The following is a 20,322-nucleotide window of genomic DNA, read 5'->3' as shown; positions in this document are numbered from 1 at the left end:
TTATATTCAAAAATGTTTTAAATTTATCAAGCACTGTTCAATTTTTGATAAATTTGGTGCTAATTATGCCGACACAGACTCAAAGCTATCTAATATCTATTTTTTTCTTAATGGTTGAATTTAAAGGGGTTGTTTATCCCTTTTTTTTGGGGGGGGGGGGGAGGGGGGGAGTTAGCAAACCCCTCTAGTGGCCATACCTGCAAAAGGGAAGCATACTAACCTGCTCTCTGCTGCCGGGTCCCAACTCTTTCACGTTCCCGCCTTGGTTGCATCAGTTGGGTCCCCCGCTGTCAACAGCCACTTTGACCTTTGACTCCGCTCTAGTCAATGACTGGTAAGTATGCTTCCCTTTTGCAGGTCTGGAGAGGAGGGGGATTTGCCAAACCTTCCAACCTTCTCCCCCAAAAGGTGGCCAACCCCTTTAAAGTGTCGCTGAACTTTCAAAAAGCTTTTGATATGTGATAGCAACATATAAAAGGTTTCAATCAGTTGGTGTCTGAGTGCTGAGACGCCCAGTGATCGCGAACAAGCATCACGCTCTCTCTACTCACTGCAGGAGACGGCATCAATGGATAGTCTGAGCTCATCTTGATTTCATCTCCTGCAGGGAAGCGAGAGGGTGTACAATGCGAATGCTTCTCTCCCTCGTTCGAGCGATCAGTGGAGGTGTCACCGCTCAGACCCTTACGGATCAAAACCTCGGATATGTCACTCTGACATAGCAAAGCTTTTTTGAAACCTTAACAGTTTAATGGACAATAGATTTAGTTAACATATAATCATTGTAATATAGGGTACCATATGTAATACAGTGTTGTGGCAATACCATACTGTGGTAAACATACTGTATGGTGCCGTGCAGGCTCGGTGCACATGGCACACACGGCAATGTACATGGCACCTTTAATTGTACGGTATGTAGAACATGTATAGAGGGAGCACCCACTCTGGACTCCCCACTATTCCCTAAAGACAAATAGGCCAAAGCATTTATGGTATTGACCATGTGTTACATGTCTTCTACGTAAGAGGGCGCAAGAGCACCACTGAGTTGACCTCCAACCATGGGTCCAGGGGCGTAACTACCATAGTGGCAGACCATGCGACTGCTATGGGGCCCAGGGCAAGAGGGGGCCCAGTTGGGATCATCCCCTCTTCTACTGGAGGTGAAAACTTGGTGCTCCTACCTGGATATCCTGGAACTCCAGGCGTTGTCGTCCGAAGCAGTGCAAACAGGGGGAATAGCTGAGGGATTTGTAGAAATGATTGAGTCCAGACTTTGTATATAGGTGATAACAGCTTTACTTTAATAAACTTGAATCAGAGAAACAATCGTCCAACTTTATTTTGGTCACCAGCAGGTTTTGGCTCAACTTCTGGCAGGCAAACACATTTGGCTCTGCTACATCTGTCACTTTCTCTAGCTCTGCTGTGCTGAAACTTTTCCTTTCTGCTGAACATTACTTTCTGTAGTCTGGTCTGTCTTTATCTTTATCCAGAGAACTCCTAGATTGTGAGGCTTGCAGCTTGGGCCACTATGCCCAGCAGAAGGTGTGCTCTCCTAGCTTGCACACACCCTTCCCCTTGCAGGGGGTACTCTAAACTAACTCTAACTAGCTGAACTCCTCCTCTATAGAGAGGGCTAGAATGGGTAGAAGGTTCCATTCCAGATAAACTAGCTCTGCCAATATTGCCGCCATCTGTTGGTAAACCAGGTACTTTAACAGTTGCAAAATCAGAAATACCAATGCGCAATATGTAGGATGTGGTAGTAAATACACATGATGACACAGAATCAACCGTAGGTGATGGTAGAGAGGCACGGGAGGTGGTAATGCCACTCTGGTGCGTTACATCTGTCCTGTGTGGGGGGCCTGGTTTGGTCCTAGCTATGGGGCCCTTACTTCTCTATGTACGCCACTGCATAGGCCATAGGTTAAAAAGAACGCATCCCAGTATCTTGCTTGGCTGCCATGGTTGTTGAGCTGGTTTCTACTTTTGCTAGTATAGAAGAGTAATATGAGCATGGGAGAAAATTACAACCACAATGCAAAGGAGCTGCAAGATGGTAGCTGAAAATACCGAACATGTTCCTTCAATATAATTTCCCCTAGAGGCTAGCTGAAGAATCTGCAATGGCCTCTGTTTTCTAAAGTTACACAATCTACATCTATAAGATAAAATAAGTTAGCGCTTCCACACAAAGTGGCCATTCAGAGCACATCGAATATGGAACCTGGAGGATCTTCAGCCCTGAAAGCCTGCTCTAAGTGGATTCATTATGAGTCAGATTTCGGCATTCATTCGGGCTGTTCATTCGATGCTTTCAGGCTGCAATGAAATAATAAAACAGGATTTAGAGGAAAGTACATTCTCTAGGTTTCTATTGTATTTAACAGAGACTCATATGTTACATTTGTGCATTTGGTTCTTTAGTGTAAAAAACTAATTTTCATATATCCTGTCTGAGTCCCCTGTATAGGAGCTTCATCTTATGACAAGGGTGGATGCCGGTTACAAAAAGCATCCCTCGCTCTGGAGGACGTGTCCTGTCCTACATTACACGAACAGCCCACTGATTTCATCAGGAACTACGTAAAGTTTAAAGGGGCTGTTCATCTTTGGGGGTCCTTTCTGCCAGACCTCCCCTCCATGTGGCCAGACCTGAGGAGGGGAGCATGCTTATCTGCTCCCCGCTGCTGAGTTCCGGCTCCTTTGGTTCCTCACTGCTGCTGCATCGCATTGGCCCCATTCTGTTTGACCCTGGTCACGTGGCCAGTCATTAGTCACAGTTGTGACGTGTCTCCCATGTGCCATCACTGAGTAACCTGATGAACAGGGGACATTTAGGTAAGTATGTCTCCTTCCACAGGTCCTGCCACATGAGTGACCTGGCAGAAAAGTCCCCTGGAGCTGAACAACCCCTTTAATTAAATTACAACTGATCACTGAGGGTCCCAACAGGGGGGGCACTACCATAATTACCAACACTGTAGTTGGTAAATTCATGGAACATAAGCAAAAACTTTGGGAACCCCCCAAACCCCCCAGACTGCCATTGTATGGGCGCGGCTTATGTAAGCCCCATCCGTTTCTGCTCAAGACAGACTACATTTGCAGGGACTGTCTCTGAAAAGTAGGGAAGACCCTTCAAACTTGGGAATGTTGGCAACTAATGCAGTATGTGATCTGCTCATTGTCAAGAGATCTTTCCGACAAAGGGGGGCCAGTTCAGAGAGAAGAACCCCTATAAAATCTATGTACCTTTGGTGACAAATTACATTACAATATAGTACATTATAATATATAGCCAAATGGCAGAATTTATCTTGGAACAAACCATAACAATGGCAAAGCATGGATCACAGATTCTCTCTCCAGTTACTAGACACAGGTTGTCCTCTGTCTGCAGCTACAGCAGCAGAATTCAGGCTGCCGCAAAGAGGGAGAAAACATACGGTACTTTTGTATGGTCCCATGTTCACTGAAAGAATAGTGATGTAAACAGTCAGAACATCAGACACCACAGCAGTACCCGGCGGACCCTACTGTAAATCACTCGGGTCTGTTGGGCACCATGGTACATGTCGTACAATGCAAATGTGAACATAACCAAAGATATGTAAACTCTGATGGGATGGCATGTATGGGTAGATCAGAACATAGGCTCAGGGACCACACATGTATGTAAAATAAACTGCATATTTTTTTTTACCATGTTAAAGACATATAACCCATTACATATATATGTATTCACTGAATGACTAACATATTCTATTCTGTAAGGTCCTTGCCTCAGCCTCACCTGGACAGCTCCCATAAAGAACCCGTCCTCTGCTGCAGGTACAATAAAGCCTTCAGACAAGTTGTCACCTGCTCAGAGGGATCGGTAAGTGAATCCCTGGGCCGCATCATAACAGCTCTATCCTTTGTTTTATGATTTATTAGCATTCTGTTAAATTAATGTGCTCCTAGCTTCTATTCTTAACAGGGTTTTCTGGGAGTAGAATATTGATGACCTATCCTCAGGAAGGATGACATCAGTATCCGACAGCAGGCACTGATAAGCATTTTGTAGAGGCTATGGTGCTCCAGTGAGACCTGTGGACCCCTCACAGCATACCAAGCACAGTGCCGTCCATCGTTTAGTGGCTTTTTTTGGTAGTCCAGCCCAGACCCCTCAACTTGAATGGGGCTGAGCTGCAAGTAGGCCAGTGATGGCTAACCTCCGGTACTCCAGCTGTGGTGAAACTACTCCATTCATATCTGTGGAGTTCTGAGAAAAGCCAAGCAAGTGTGCATCTTGGGAGTTGTAATTTTACCACAGCTGGAGTGCCGGAGGTTAGCCATCACAGACCTAGGCCATGTGACCGATAAACGTAACATCAGTGGCCTAGGTCCACGGTGTTCACCACAGTGCATCACTCTCTACAGACAGCTGATGAGTGGGCGTGCCGGGTTTGAAACTGCCACCAATTAGATATCCAAACTCCCAGAAAACCCCTTTATCTGTACTGTACCCCTTAAATAAATGTACAGTAAGAGAACTACTGTCATGCTTCAGTGTGGGAGGGAAACACCACACCGAGCATAAGAGGGTAGGGGTGAACAGGGAATCAGGCCTGAGAACTAGGGAAGGAAGAAGGACACCTCCTAGTAAAACACTAACCAAAATCCTGACTGTCTACCAGTATGAACAGACCCCTGACCCTGAGGTAGGTGTGTTTATACGCAGGAATACCTAGAGTCCTATCTAGCCCCATAAGACCCTGGTACTAATGGCAGGTATGAGACTACCTGTTCCTCCAAAAGGAAGGACGAACAGGAGTCTCCTACAGGCCTAATAAAAACAATAGGGAAATGGAACACACAGAACCCAAACAAAATACAAAAGGGAAAAGAAAAACTTAACTTCAAAAGGGCTATGGAAGCACCAGGAACTCCGCCGAGTATCACACACCAGCTCTCCACAACTGCAACTGAAGCTATAAATCGCACAGCATTGTAGGACAAGCAACAATAAATATGGAAGGTTGAAGTATCACATTAGCCATTGGCCATTACCAGAAACAACACAGACGCCTATTGATCCACAGGGAGAACTTGTCAGATCAAACCACGTGTTGCCAGTCTCACCGATCTCCTGCCACCTGTTGCAGGAACGTCCGTGACAACTACCAACTGATACACATAATAAAAGTATTTTCAGGGAAATAACTTTGTTAAAGGGACTTTTTGGTTTTCCCCAGTGCAAAATCTGGACAAACACCCCCCCCCCCCCCCCACACACACCTGCCATGTGCCATTTATAATTTGACTTGTGTACCAGAGGGCATTTGGATCACCTCAGGATCCAGACCTGTTCTAAGTATGACTGCCATCTCTGGCTCCATGCACCCCCACCCCCCATAGCTACACCCATGGACTAATCAGTGTATGATGCAACTTTCTAATGTACTTAGGCCTCATTTTTAAAACCTGTAAAGCAATAGTGGAATAGTATTTTTTTTACAGTTGCATGAATAATTGTTTTCTAGCTTTACAATACATTATATGGAATATTAAAGTTTATCTCGCAAACTGAGCCGGCAAAGTAAAGGAGGACTCACGCGCCGCCACCCTCTATTCATTTCTTTGGAGCCGCCAAAAAGCGCAGAGCGCTGGCTTGGCTACGCTTCCATTCACTTCAATGGGGTCGATGGAAATAGCCAAGCCAGCTATTTTCGGTGGCCCCATAGAAATGAATGGAAGGTGGCCACACATTTGCGGTGTGCCCTTCTTCACTTTGCCAGCTTAGTTTGCGAGATAGGTGCGGGTCCCACCTCTGAGATCCTCACCTATCAATGATGACATATACTAGTGATATGCCCCATCGTCTGAGATGGGAATACCCCTTTAATTCATGTAATGAATATTCTGTATATAAAGTATTCTTATCCAGTTTTCTTTACTTTTCATGTGCATTTTTTTATTATGAAGTTATTTTTTTGTTACAGGCTGTCAGAGTTTGGGATTTCGAGACTGGGAAGCAAGTATTTGAATTCAATGACGCACATGGAAGTTCTGGGATCACATGTATGACATTTGATTCTATGGGAAGACGGTATGTATTTTTTTTTGTTTGTTTTATTAAGGATTTCATTTAAAGAAATTCTTCCAGCTCTGAGATGCCTATTTTAGTAAATAGTGTATTTCTCATAAATTAGCTATTATGGTAAGAATTGATGGTCTGCTGCTACACACATTCAACCCCCCCCCTCCCCCCCCCCCCTCCTTAATGCAGAGGCCATTGGCCGGACAGTTTTGCTTTTTGGAGCTGGGCATTACATAGTCTATTCTTGCCCGTAGACTGATTTCACCTGCTCGGTTTTCCCTCCCGGATGCTGTCTGAGCTTACAACGAACAGCACCCACACTGAACACTCAGCTGAATGGGTGTCTTCACATGAGAGTCTGTCCATCCCTTGAGACTCACAGCTTGTTATTTGTCTGTTCTTCCTGGAAGACTCATTCATTCAAGAAAATGAACCACATGCAGTGTGATCTTCAGTTCGCCTCAGCCGTCTGAAAGTTGTTGCAATGTTATTAAGAATTTACCACAATGTGCATGTGATTCATCTAGCCCCACATAAAGCTGCGTTTAAACCAGCTGTAATTCTGTATATCTGCATTTTAGTGTGTATTAGAGCTGCAGGATCTAAACTCACCCTCAGTTCTGCTGAACCAAACACAGTTCACAATAAGGCTGGGTTCACACCTGAGCGTTTTACAGAGCGTTCCTACGCTGCTGTAAAACGCTCAACAGGCAAGAACCAATGATTCCCTATGGGAATGGTTCTCACCTGAGCGTTTTACAGCGCGTACGATCGCGCTGTAAAACGCCCGACGCCCCAAGAAGTACAGGAGCTTCTTTGGGGCGTCTTGTCGCGCGTTCCCGTACATAGACTTCCGGGAACGCGCGACAATGGGCGTTCGCTTGTTCCGGAGCCGCGATTGTAAACGCGTATACAGAGCGCTCCATCCCGTACGCTCAGGTGTGAACGCAGCGTAAGGTTCTATGGGAACTATGGGAGATCTGGATTTTGGCCATCTGTATATGTAGCAAGCCAAGGTGGAGCTAGAGCGGAGGATGAGAATGGTAGTGGCTCTGGCTGCTACAGGTAATCACAGTGGCTTTCATCAAACAATTGCTCCCTACGGCAGTGCAGTGAAAGGAAGGAGCACCCTTTCTTCCACTGGGCTATACCCTGATGTTGGGGCTTCTGCCTGAAGGAATCGGGATGCCTGTGATGTTGAGTGTTTGTTGATGGCTTGTAGATGCAGTGGCTGGCATACAGTGTAGGAGTCAGTAACCAGGTCAGAGGTAGTAGAATAAACATCTCTCTTTACTGAAGTACAGAAGTATGGCAGTTATGGCCCTCTTCTCTCTTTATCTGTCTCCTCAAGTCTCTTCCAGTAGAATCTATGGCGGGCAATAGTACTCTTTCTATGGTGTCTATAGCGTCCACTGAGGGATACAGGATTTTAGAGATACGATTAGCCAGTTTATATCCAGGTGTGAAGGGTGGCTTAACCATGTCCCTCACTGCAGCTTTTTGTAGCAGGTTTCCTTACTGACTCCAATGCTTGACCATGCAGACTGTAGATTCTCTAGTTGTCTCCTTTGTCTTACTCGTTCTCTCTTTTTCTGTATCGGTGAGATCGGTGAGTGTCTCTATCTTAAGGTCTAAGAAGTGTCTGAAAATAAAAATGGTGAGAATAGGGTGCCACATGTGTGGTATCAGTTGTTTAGGTTAAAGGTAAGGATGTGCTTTCGAGATGTTGTTGTGAGGACTCGCAACAACTGTAGATCGCTTGGCTGGTTATTTCGTATCCCGACCAGCAGGCGGTTGTCCTAGGCTGCCGCCGTGGTCCTCTTGCGTTTGCTCGAAGGCAATCAGCAGGCACAGTAGATAACTTTAAGAGAGTAGTTCAGGATCTTGGAAGGCGCTGCCAGGACTCAGATGAATAAAACTTCAGGATCCATGTATACAATAAAGGATTTTCTTTATTTCATAATAGTCTATGCGTTTCTGGGGCAGGATTGCCCCCTTTGTCAGGACTATGTGAAGGTATAAGAAGTGGAAGCACAAGTCCAGCTCCTTTTCCCTTCCAAACGCTCTCTATCACTGACTAGAGCTAGGGGCTAACTTTCTACAAGGGCTGAGCCAGAATTGTTAACCCTGGCTGTTCCATCCCTTACCAGGTTATACTGGGTGCAATACATAGCATGACATCTCATCTAAATCACAGTGCGTGTGCTGAGTATCCTTGCAATATCAACTTGGTTGTTGACCTCAAGCACCTCAGAATATATTTTATTAGGCTTAGCGGTATAGTCACGTATCATGGATTAAATCCTATGGCCCAGATTTACTAATGTGTCTGCGCCTAAAATCTGTCTAAAAAGTTGCACAATTTTTTTACATTTAAGTGCAGTTTGGTGCAGCTAGGGTTTCTACACTCTTTTTGGAGAATCTGCTTGGTTTAAAGCAATTTTTTGCGACAAATTTACAAAATGTTGCACATCAATTTTTAACAATTGTCACACAAACTAGCTATGGATTTTCCAGTCTAAAGTCTAGTTATATTACAAATGTCTGGTTGTATTTATTACAAAGTCTCCCATCAGTTTGTAGACCACAAGAGGGCTAGAGTCAGTGTCGGACTGGGGTGCCTAGCGCAGCAAGCAGCGTTCGGGTGTCCGCCTGCTGAGCGGAGGACAGACGGTGCCAGACTGATGCATTCTGAGCGGATCCACTCAGAATGCATTAGGGCTGGACGGATCCGTTCGGGGCCGCTTGTGAGAGCCTTTAAACGGAACTCACAAGCGGAGCCCCGAACGCAAGTGTGAAAGTAGCCTAACTAGGCCTGACCTAGGTATATATATAGGACCTGAACTTTATCCCCATCTAGTGGTGGGATGTATGAATTTCACCTAATCTGCCTGGTAACAGGGATTTTGCAGATACATACATACAAAATCATACATTACAACCTAGTGCTTTTGACAAGGTAAAAAGTCCTTTTAAGCAGTGCCCACACACACGTAGTGGGATGCTGTATATCTAATTCACAAAAAAACTGATCCGTATTTTTGCGGACAGCGTACGGCCGTCTGAATGAGCCCTTACAGAAATCCAGGTGTTGTCCACAAAACACCAATCAGATGAATGGAACAGATTTTCAGTGGCAGAAATTTCTGCAACAAAGTGCTAAATGTGAATACACCCCAATTCAGCTGACACTAAAGCTATGTAGCTGTACAACTACTGCTTAAAGAGGGTTTACCGTGAGTTGAATCTTCATGACTTGTCCTCAGGATAGGACATCAAAATCTAGTCAGTGGGGGTTTAACTACCGGCACCCCGCTGATCAGCTATTTGAAGAGGCCACGGAGCTCCGATGAGCGTTGTGGCCTCCACACAGCTTACCAGGCACAGTGCCCATTTACTTGAATTGGACTAAGCTGTGCCTAGGCCATGTGAACATGGCGTCACTAGCCTAGGAAGAGGCCGCAACGCTCACTAGGGTACCTCAGCCTCTTCAAACAGCTGATCAGAGAGGCTGACAGGAGTTGGACCTAGGGTTGTCACGATACCAACATTTTGATTCGATTTCGATACCATGAAAAAAGTATTGCAATACTCGATACCGTTCGATACCACGCAAAAAAAAATAAAACACCAAAAAAGCCGCATGCAGTCCGGCCCATAATAGAACAGTCCTATCCTATTCTTTTGGGGGGACAAGGTGACTAAAAAATGGCTAATCGTGCGGTTTTGATTCTTTTTCTGTTACACCGTTCACTGCATAGGAAATATTTTTTAATACTTTAATAGTTCGCACTTTTTCGGGTGTGGCTATATGTAATATGTTTTTTTTTTATTGTTTAGAAATCTTATATGTAAATTGGGAAAGGGGGCGATTTAAAGTTTTTGATTTTTTTTTTTTACTTTTTATTTACTAACTATTAGCCCCCTTAGCGTACCATGAAAGGCTTCAGTAGCGTCCTAGCTGCCATGCTAACCGATCAGAACCCTGCGATTACACTGCTGGGGCTCCGATCGGGACTGCCACTGCACCACCAATGAAGAGTAGGGGAGGGGACCCTGCAGCAGCACAGCCTAGTATCGTTAAATAGTAATACCCGGTATTGTATCGATCCGAGTCTAAAAGCATTGATTGGGTATCGATACTTCGATACCCGGTGCAACTCTAGTTGGACCACCACCAGAACACATCAGATATTGATGATCTATTCATTTCTGAGGATAGGCCATCAGTGTCAAAATCCCAAAAAAAAACTTTAATCCATGTGATATACATAGATATTTTAAACTCTTTATAAATATGGAAGAAGTTAACAAAAATCTGTTCAAAGCCAAAGTTGCTCACAGTTTGTCAGAAGAGACTTTGTCGAGTCTAAATTATGTGAATATCTCCATTCCCTAGACTGATCACCGGAGGAAGAGATGGCTGTCTGAAAATCTGGAATTACAATAATGGGCAGTGTCTGCACACTCTGAAAAGAGGTAAATGGCTTCATTTCTCAGTATCCTTAATGAAAGTGTCTTCCCTTAAGTCAATCGAGGTATGTTATGTGCTATCTAATTAGTATTGAGATGAGCCCAGAAGAGCTTGCCCGCCTTATGCTTCAGTTACCAGGCCCTGTCTCCTTCATCCGGGAATACACGAGGGGCAGAGAAACCTCAACGTAAGAAAAGTCTTACATTCCCCGGTGACCTTTATTCTGAACAAGTAATGCATCCTGATTGAAGATACTGGTACAAAAGACACAGAATGCTGTAGCAGACACCTTGAGGCTATGACTGAAGTGGGAATCATTTACACTAAATAGTGCAGACAGTAACACACCATAAAATGTTCCCGAAAACCGTGCGTTTTTGTGAAAATGGTTGTCTATGGGAGCAAAATGCCCAAAGCAGTATTCAACTAGAGCATGATGTTATGTTGAAGAGAACAACTAAAATCCAGAGTGAAAATAAAATACAAAAAGTGCAAAAATTGATAATAATATTAATAATTGTGCCATCAGACCTAAACGATGTGTCCGAATCCAGCCTGAGGGTCCTTGAGCACACCCAAACCCTGTGTATGACCTGTATTAGGACCAAGGGCAGACACTTAAGGTGGCCCTGGAAAAAACTAAAAGTGGCCTCATGTTGTAGACGTGTAGAAGAACACAAGTAGGCAGGGACAACAATACCATAATGCAGGGCAAAATACCGCCCCAGCAGAACCAAATACAACAGTGCAGCACAAAATATGGCCCCAGCTGAACTAAGTACTACAGTGAAACACAGAATACCGCCCCAGCAGAACCAAGTACTACAGTGCAACACAGAATATTGCCCCAGCAGAACCAAGTACTACAGTGCAACACAGGATAGTGACCCAGCAGAACCATGTACTACAGTGCAACACAGGATAGTGACCCAGCAGAACCAAGTACTACAGTGCAACACAGGATACTGACCCAGCAGAACCAAGTACTACAGTGCAACACAGAATACTGCCCCAGCAGAACCATGTACTACAGTGCAACACAGGATACTGACCCAGCAGAACCAAGTACTACAGTGCAACACAGGATACTGACCCAGCAGAACCATGTACTACAGTGCAACACAGGATACTGACCCAGCAGAACCATGTACTACAGTGCAACACAGGATACTGACCCAGCAGAACCATGTACTACAGTGCAACACAGGATACTGACCCAGCAGAACCATGTACTACAGTGCAACACAGGATACTGACCCAGCAGAACCAAGTACTACAGTGCAACACAGAATACTTCCCCAGCCAGATTCAAGTACTACAGTGCAACACAGGATAGTGACCCAGCAGAACCAAGTACTACAGTGCAACACAGAATACTTCCCCAGCCAGAACCAAGTACTACAGTGCAACACAGGAAACTGACCCAGCAGAACCAAGTACTACAGTGCAACACAGGATACTGACCCAGCAGAACCAAGTACTACAGTGCAACACAGAATACTTCCCCAGCCAGAACCAAGTACTACAGTGCAACACAGGATACTGACCCAGCAGAACCATGTACTACAGTGCAACACAGGATACTGACCCAGCAGAACCAAGTACTACAGTGCAACACAGAATACTTCCCCAGCCAGATTCAAGTACTACAGTGCAACACAGGATAGTGACCCAGCAGAACCAAGTACTACAGTGCAACACAGAATACTTCCCCAGCCAGAACCATGTACTACAGTGCAACACAGGAAACTGACCCAGCAGAACCAAGTACTACAGTGCAACACAGGATACTGACCCAGCAGAACCAAGTACTACAGTGCAACACAGGATACTGACCCAGCAGAACCAAGTACTACAGTGCAACACAGAATACTTCCCCAGCCAGAACCAAGTACTACAGTGCAACACAGGAAACTGACCCAGCAGAACCAAGTACTACAGTGCAACACAGAATACTTCCCCAGCAGAACCATGTACTACAGTGCAATACAGAATACTGCCCCAGCAGAACCATGTACTACAGTGCAACACAGGATACTGACCCAGCAGAACCATGTACTACAGTGCAACACAGGATACTGACCCAGCAGAACCATGTACTACAGTGCAACACAGGATAGTGACCCAGCAGAACCAAGTACTACAGTGGTGCAAATTAAAACAGCATGATGTCATAAATTAGGCGCAACATCCAGCGATCCATGTGCCTGAACTGAAATGTACACCAGCCCCAGTCTGGTGTAGATTTCAGTGTTCTTCTATGCCAGAAGACTGTTGTAGAAGATGATAAATGGGCCAGGGCCACCAACCCCACCCCCTTCCCTCCCTTGTCATGCCCCCATTTCAGGAAAGAGGCAAAGCCATCAGAGTAACGGCACTTGTGCAAAAATTTGGGAACAATTGCCATTGAAAAAGTTGCAGAAACGACGTTTCCGACTTTTTCACGCCCCAAAACTAGTTTAATCCAATGATAAATGTGGGCTATTATTAATTGTAGGTGCTAGACGAAAGAAATGATCACCTGATGAATGGCCATTTGCTCGTTCAGCCTGGAACCTTTTACACAGGCCAATTATTGGAAATAAGCAGGAAATAGGCCTGATCAGTCTGTGTAAAAGAAGCATTACTCAAGTGTAGCTTGGACTGAGATCTATGTATGAAATTGCGATCTTAGTAAATTCAGGAATTGTATTTTAATTTCTCAGAATTTTCAAGATATTCTGTAGTGCTTCCGTAGGGTTCCGTTCCTCACCATTCCGCATCTCTGGATTTGCGGACCCATTGAAGTGAATGGGTCAGCATCTGTGATGCGGAATGCACATGGAACGGTGCCTGTGTATTGCGGATCCGCAAATGCAGTCCGCAATATGGCCACGGAGCACACACGTTCGTGTGCAATAAGCCTGTGTGCAATAAAACTGTCATGTTTTCATTAAAAAAAATCCATTTTAGCATTATTCATAAAGCAATCTTTAGTTTGTTCACATACCACTGTTTTCCATAAGTTTTTCCCTTAATTACGGCTGTTTAAACATTTACAATATGAGGACCTTCTCAAGAGGGCTCCTCTGCCAGTTCTCTGAGGCCAAAACTGCTTTCCCTCACTTCACATACACACTTGCTGTAGCCAGCAGCTCCCTGCCATCCAATCAGATTGGATTACTGAGAGACACGCCTCCTCACTCTGAAGCCTAATGCAGGCATGCAGTATGAAGGACTGCCCTCTGCCTTCTGTTTATACTAAAAGGAAGATAGACAAGCCCTAGCAACGGTCTTTTAAGGGAGCAGTGGAAAGGGACAGAGGACATTAATGAAAGCTGTTATTATAAGGTAATTACAGATCTTTTGACAATCATTGACAGACTAACTCAGGTATACATGCCTAGCTCTAATAAACTAGCAAAGAAAAAAAAATGACAGTTACCCTTTAATGTAGCTCACAGAGCACCTTGTGTCATACAGTAGCATATAATGTTAGCGTCAGTCTAGTACTTTACATAACGTAGTTTATAAGGCTGAAAAAGACTGTCCATCCAGTTCAGCCCATTATCCTGCAAGCTGATCCAAAGGAAGGAAAAAAAAAAACTGTAAGGTAGAAGCCAATTTTCCTCACTTTAGTGGAAAAAAATTCCTTCCCGACTCCAATCAGGCAATCAGAATAACTCCCTGGATCAACGGCCCCTCTCTAGTAGCTATAGCCTGTAATATTATTACACTACAGAAATACACCCAGGCCCCTCTTGAATTCCTTTATTGTACTCACCATCACCACCTCCTCAGGCAGAGAGCTCCATAGTCTCACTGCTCTTACCGTAAAGAATCCTCTTCTATGTTTGTGTACAAACCTTCTTTCCTCCAGACGCAGAGGATGTCCCCTCGTCACAGTCCTGGATATCATGGGAGAGATCTCTGTACTGACTTTACCTGCAAAAAGGCATCCTCCGGAGTAAGTGCACCATCTCATGTTGGAAGTGGCTCCCTGTGATATAATGTTTGACTTTTCAGCAAACCTTGGAACATGACAAGGGAAAATACCCAAGCGACATATTGAAATTTAAAAAAGGCTTTAAATAAACGTCTTTTCATATCATCAAGAAAGTGAGTGCCAGTCCTTCTTCGCTATATACAAGCCACATATTAGTCAGTAGACAGCTGTTATAGGATACTTGTCCCTCATCTTTAAGGAGCCACTTCCAATCTTCCAATAGGTGGCACTAGGAGATGGTACTCTTTGTTGGGGAGATGCCTCTTTGCATCTTAGTTTCTCATGGAGCATTGTCCCCCAGTCTCCATGCACAACTGTTCTCCTTAAAGGGGTATATTGCTAGGATATGGCGTCAAAGTCAGATAGGTGCAGGTTTGACTTTTCACTAAACCTTGGAACATGACAAGGGAAACTAGCCAAGCCAGCATCTATTTTCCGCAGTCCCATAGAAATGAATGGAGAGCGCTGCACATATGCGATATTGCGATATCCTCTCCGATACTTGCCATCAAACTCCTAGATGAAAAAAAACCTTTTAGGAGAACAGTTTCCTCACCCCCATGCAACTTCTTGGTTCCCCTTTCTGGAGGAGCCAGCCTTCAACTGATGCTCCTGACTAACACCTGGGGTAGCAGGCCAGGTGGAAGCTGTGGCATGATCGGCTCTTCCTAGGCTTCAGCTGAGGATGGCCACCTGTCTCTGACCCTCACGGGGCCTTCTGGTTCGGAGGAGCAGGGTTTTGTTTATTCGGGCTCTTCTCTTACAGAGAGGGCTTGCAATAGATCCCATCCTTGTGCACTTTTTTGTGTGGCGCGCTGAACTTTGTTTGCACTTGGGTGAACAAAGGTATAATCTCAGGATATTTGGTTAGCTATTTTCCCTTGTCATGTTCCAAGGCTTGTCAACAGATTGAACATTAACTCATAGGGAGCCACTTCCAGTAGGTGGCACTATCGAGAAAGTTTTCTTTCTCTGGGACCTCTTTGCCTATTATTTTCTCATGGAGCATTGCCACTAAGTCTCCATACACAGCTGGTCTCCCTAAAGGGGTTTTCTGGGATTTTAATATTGATGACCTATTCTCAGGATAGGTCATCAATATCAGATCGGCGGGGGTCCGAAACCACATCATGCCAGCGCTGTCTTCCCTTAATTTTTTACCTGCTTGCCGTCGCAACCGCAGCGTGTGAGCAGGTGTAATTACAAGCCGTCCCATTCACTTCAATAAGACTGCTCCTGCTTATACACTTGTATAGGAAGGAGCAGTGCCATAGAGGTGAATGGGATAGCTTAGGTGTAACCACACCTGCTCACTGCTGTGATGTCAACGGCAAGCAGGTAAACAATGAAGTGATGGCAGCGCTCACACGAGCAAAGCTTTCTCTTCAAACAGCTGATCGGCGGGGGTCCGACACCCAGGATTTTGAGCCGTTACCTCCCATAAGCCACATCCTTGCCTTTGATGAATTGCCAGTTTTCTCAGAAGTCTAAGGCCCCTTGCAAACGAGCGTTCCTCCCGCAGCGAGTCCCATCGCAGCTCCCGGCCTGACCTCCCATCGCTGCCGGGGGTCACATAGCATTATATTGATTTATGATGCTATGTAACCATTATAGTTCTGGAATGTATTTGATAAGGGGCCTAACACTAAATAGTAAGGTTCATTATTCTTTCCATTCACAGCAAACAAGGTTGATGAAATCTGTGACTGCACATATGTGGAAATGAACAGGAACAAGTAAGATACCATTTCTTTACGTTATTTTACAACATTACCTTCAGGAGTGTGATCATAATGGCTGCACAGGTATCTTTACTGTGACTGTGTGCCTTATTGTCATTATCTCTTATTACGGTGCTGTGATATCCCTGTTCTGTGACATCACTTATTATAATGAATACATTATTTCCATATGGTGACATCACCAGGGGTGCAACTACCCTTTCTGCTGTCTGAGGTGAAAAATTGAATGCTGCCCCCCAATGGCAATTTTTTAACTTAACCCCTTCCCTCCAGCCCTACTGTTAAATACATACTTTAATACTGGGAATGGTGTCTGAGGTTTCCCAAATTGCTCCTCCAGGGGTGTAGCTTTTAGGGCAGCAGAAGTAGCATTAATACCTGTGCTTACTTAAAGGGGCCTATAGGCTCCACTGCCACCTAAGAAGACATAAGTATTACGTACAGTATGGTACATGGTATACATTCACTTTCTGTATTCATCTTCCATAAGCTGCTGAGCCTGAAACATATGAGCCTTATATTATAAGTGCCATTCATCTGATATGCAAGTTTAGATCGTTCTGTATGAATAGCCCGTCAGTGGCACAATAATACTTTGTCATTTTGATAACATGCAGCATTTTTGTGTTATTTCAGATATATTATTGCTGTTGGATGGGACAGAAGAATTAATATGTATATTGTAAGTATTCCGCTCTACATTTGCCTGATGGGATATATTTAGGAGCGATGACATTAGCGATCCCTCCTCCTTAGGCCCCTTTCACACGAGCATGACTGATTAGGTCCGGGTGCGTTCAGTGAAAATTGCACCATTTTGCAAGCAGGTTTAGGCCTCATGCACACAACCGTTGTGTGCATCCGTGGCCGTTGTGCCGTCTTCCGTTTTTTTTTCGCGGACCCATTGACTTTCAATGGGTCCGTGGAAAAATCGGAAAATGCACCGCTTTGCAGCCGAGACCGTGATCCGTGTATCCTGTCCGTCAAAAAAATATGACCTGTCCTATTTTTTTGACGGACAACGGTTCACGGACCCATTCAAGTCAATGGGTCCGTTAAAAAACACGGATGCACACAAGATTGGCATCCGTGTCCGTGATCCGTGGCCGTAGGTTACTTTCATACAGACTGATCTGAAGATCCGTCTGCATAAAAGCTTTTTCGTGAAAACTCAGATCCGACAGTATATTCTAACACAGAGTGATGGGGACGCTTCTAGTTAGAATATACAACGAACTGTGTACATGACTGCCCCCTGCTGCCTGGCAGCCCCGGATCTCTTACAGCGGGCTGTGATCCATACAATTAACCCCTCAGGTGCTGCACCTGAAGGGGTTAATTGTGCATATCATAGCCCCCTGTAAGAGATCCGGGGCTGCCAGGCAGCAGGGGGCAGACCCCCCTCCCTCCCCAGTTTAAATTTCATTGGTGGCCAGTGCCACCCCCTTCCTCCCTCTATTGTAATAATTCGTTGGTGGCACAGTGTGCGCCCCCCCCCCCGCCCCCCCCCCCCTTCCTCCCTCTATTGTAATAATTCGTTGGTGGCACAGTGTGCGCCCCCCCCCCCCCGACTTCCTCCCTCTATTGTAATAATTCGTTGGTGGCACAGTGTGCGCCCCCCTCGGCCCCCCCCCCTTCCTCCCGCTATTGTAATAATTCGTTGGTGGCACCGTGTGCGCCCCCCCGGCCCCCCCTTCCTCCCGCTATTGTAATAATTCGTTGGTGGCACAGTGTGCGCCCCCCATCGCCCCCCCCTCCCTCTATAGCATTAACAACATTGGTGGCCATTGTGCGGCCTCCTCTCCCCCCCAATCATTGGTGGCAGCGGAGTTCCGATCGGAGTCCCAGTTTAATCGCTGGGGCTCCGATCGGTAACCATGGCAACCAGGACACTACTGGAGTCCTGGTTGCCATGGTTACTTAGCAATAGTACAATAGTAGAAGCATCATACTTACCTGCTGGCTGCTGCTATGTCTGTGTCTGGCCGGGAGCTCCTCCTACTGGTAAGTGACAGGTCTGTGCGGCGCATTGCTAAATGATCTGTCACTTACCAGTAGGAGGAGCTCCCGGCCGGACACAGACATGGCAGCAGCCAGCAGGTAAGTATGATGCGGCACCTGAGGGGTTAATTGTGCTGATCACGGCCCCCTGTAAGAGATTGGGTGCTGTCAGGCAGCAGGGGGCAGTCATGTACACAGTTTGTAGTATATTCTAACTAGAAGCGTCCCCATCACCATGGGAACGCCTCGGTGTTAGAATATACTGTCGGATATGAGTTTTCACGATGTAACTCATATCCGACAGTATATTCTAACATAGAGGCGTTCCCATGGTGATGGGGAAGCTTCAAGTTAAAATATACCATCGGATTGGAGAAAACTCAGATCCGATGGTATAAAAGGTACTCCTGACTTTACATTGAAAGTCAATGGGGACGGATCCGTTTGCAATTGCACCATATTGTGTCAACGTCAAACGGATCCGTCCCCATTGACTTGCATTGTAATTCAGGACGGATCCGTTTGGCTCCGCACGGCCAGTGTCAGTGGATCCTCCAAAAATCAAGGAAGACCCACGGACGAAAAAACGGTCACGGATCACGGACCTACGGACCCCGTTTTTGCGGACCGTGAAAAAATACTGTCGTGTGCATGAGGCCTTAGTCAGTTTTGTCTGCGATTGCGTTCAGTTGTTCAGTTTTTTCCGCGCGGGTGCAATGCGTTTTGATGTGTTTTTCACGCGCGTGATAAAAAACTGAAGGTTTACAAACAACATCTCTTGGCAACCAGCAGTGAAAAATGCATTGCATCCGCACTTGCTTCCGGATGCAATGCGTTTTTCACTGAAGCCCCATTCACTTCTATGGGGCCAGGGCTGTGTGAAAAACGCAGAATATAGAACATGCTGCGTTTTTTACGCAATGGAAAACTCGCTCGTGTGAAAGGGGCCTTAGGCCCCTTTCACACAGGCGAGTTTTCCGCGCGGGTGCAATTCGTGAGTTGAACGCATTGCACCCGCACTGAATCCGGACTTATTCATTTCTATAGGGCTGTGCACATGAGCAGTGATTTTCACGCATCACTTGTACGTTGCGTGAAAATCGCAGCATGTTCTATTTTGTGCGTTTTTCACGCAACGCAGGCCCCATAGAAGTGAATGGGGCTGCGTGAAAATCGCAAGCATCCGCAAGCAAGCGATTTTCACGCACGGTTGCTAGGAGACGATCAGGATGGAGACCCGATCTTTATTATTTTCCCTTATAACATGGTCATAAGGGAAAATAATAGCATTCTGAATACAGAATGCATAGTACAATAGCGGTGGAGGGGTTAAAAAAAATTAAAAATAATTTAACTCACCTTAATCCACTTGTTCGCGCAGCCGGCATCTCTTCTGTCTTGTTCTGTGAGGAATAGGACCTTTGATGACGTCACTGCGTTCATCACATGGTCCATCAGATGATCTTTTACCATGGTGATGGATCATGTGACGGACCATGTGATGAGCGTAGTGACGTCATCAAAGGTCCTATTCCTCACAGAACAAGACAGAAGAGATGCCGGCTGCGCGAACAAGTGGATTAAGGTGAGTAAAACATTTTTTTTATTTTTTTTTAACCCCTCCAGCCCTATTGTACTATGCATTCTGTATTCAGGATGCTATTATTTTCCCTTATAACCATGTTATAAGTAAAAATAATACAATCTACACAACCTTGAACCCAAACCTGAACTTCTGTGAAGAAGTTCGGGTCTGGGTACCACATTCAGTTTTTTATCACGCTTGTGCAAAATGCATTCCACCCGCGCGATAAAAACTGAACAACAGAACGCAATCGCAGTCAAAACTGACTGCAATTGGGTACCTACTTGCGCGGGTTTGCTGCAACGCATCCGGACCTTATCCGGACACGCTCGTGTGAAAGAGGCCTTAGTCCTTTGAGCTGAGGGCTCAGGTGGAACTCTGATCTCTGAGTTAAATTCTTATCAAACTGAAAAATGAGACGAGCACCAAGGTTGAACGTAG

General features: G+C 45.4%; 1 protein-coding gene across 1 annotated transcript in view; it reads left to right on the top strand.

Annotated features, from left to right (window-relative positions):
- Positions 1-20,322, top strand: part of LOC122932848 (WD repeat-containing protein 49-like) — a 190,342-nt gene that overhangs the window by 99,105 nt on the left and 70,915 nt on the right. Inside the window, exons 16-20 of the mRNA XM_044287488.1 lie at positions 3,787-3,889; positions 5,997-6,103; positions 10,494-10,573; positions 16,235-16,289; positions 16,932-16,977. Of these exons, the coding sequence (XP_044143423.1) occupies positions 3,787-3,889; positions 5,997-6,103; positions 10,494-10,573; positions 16,235-16,289; positions 16,932-16,977 (391 nt within the window). The remainder of the gene's footprint in view (positions 1-3,786; positions 3,890-5,996; positions 6,104-10,493; positions 10,574-16,234; positions 16,290-16,931; positions 16,978-20,322) is intronic.

Source organism: Bufo gargarizans, chromosome 3, assembly GCF_014858855.1.
Source record: "Bufo gargarizans isolate SCDJY-AF-19 chromosome 3, ASM1485885v1, whole genome shotgun sequence".
NCBI lineage: Eukaryota > Metazoa > Chordata > Amphibia > Anura > Bufonidae > Bufo > Bufo gargarizans.
Note: the sequence above shows the minus strand (reverse complement) of the source record. Positions and strands in the feature narration are given on the sequence as shown.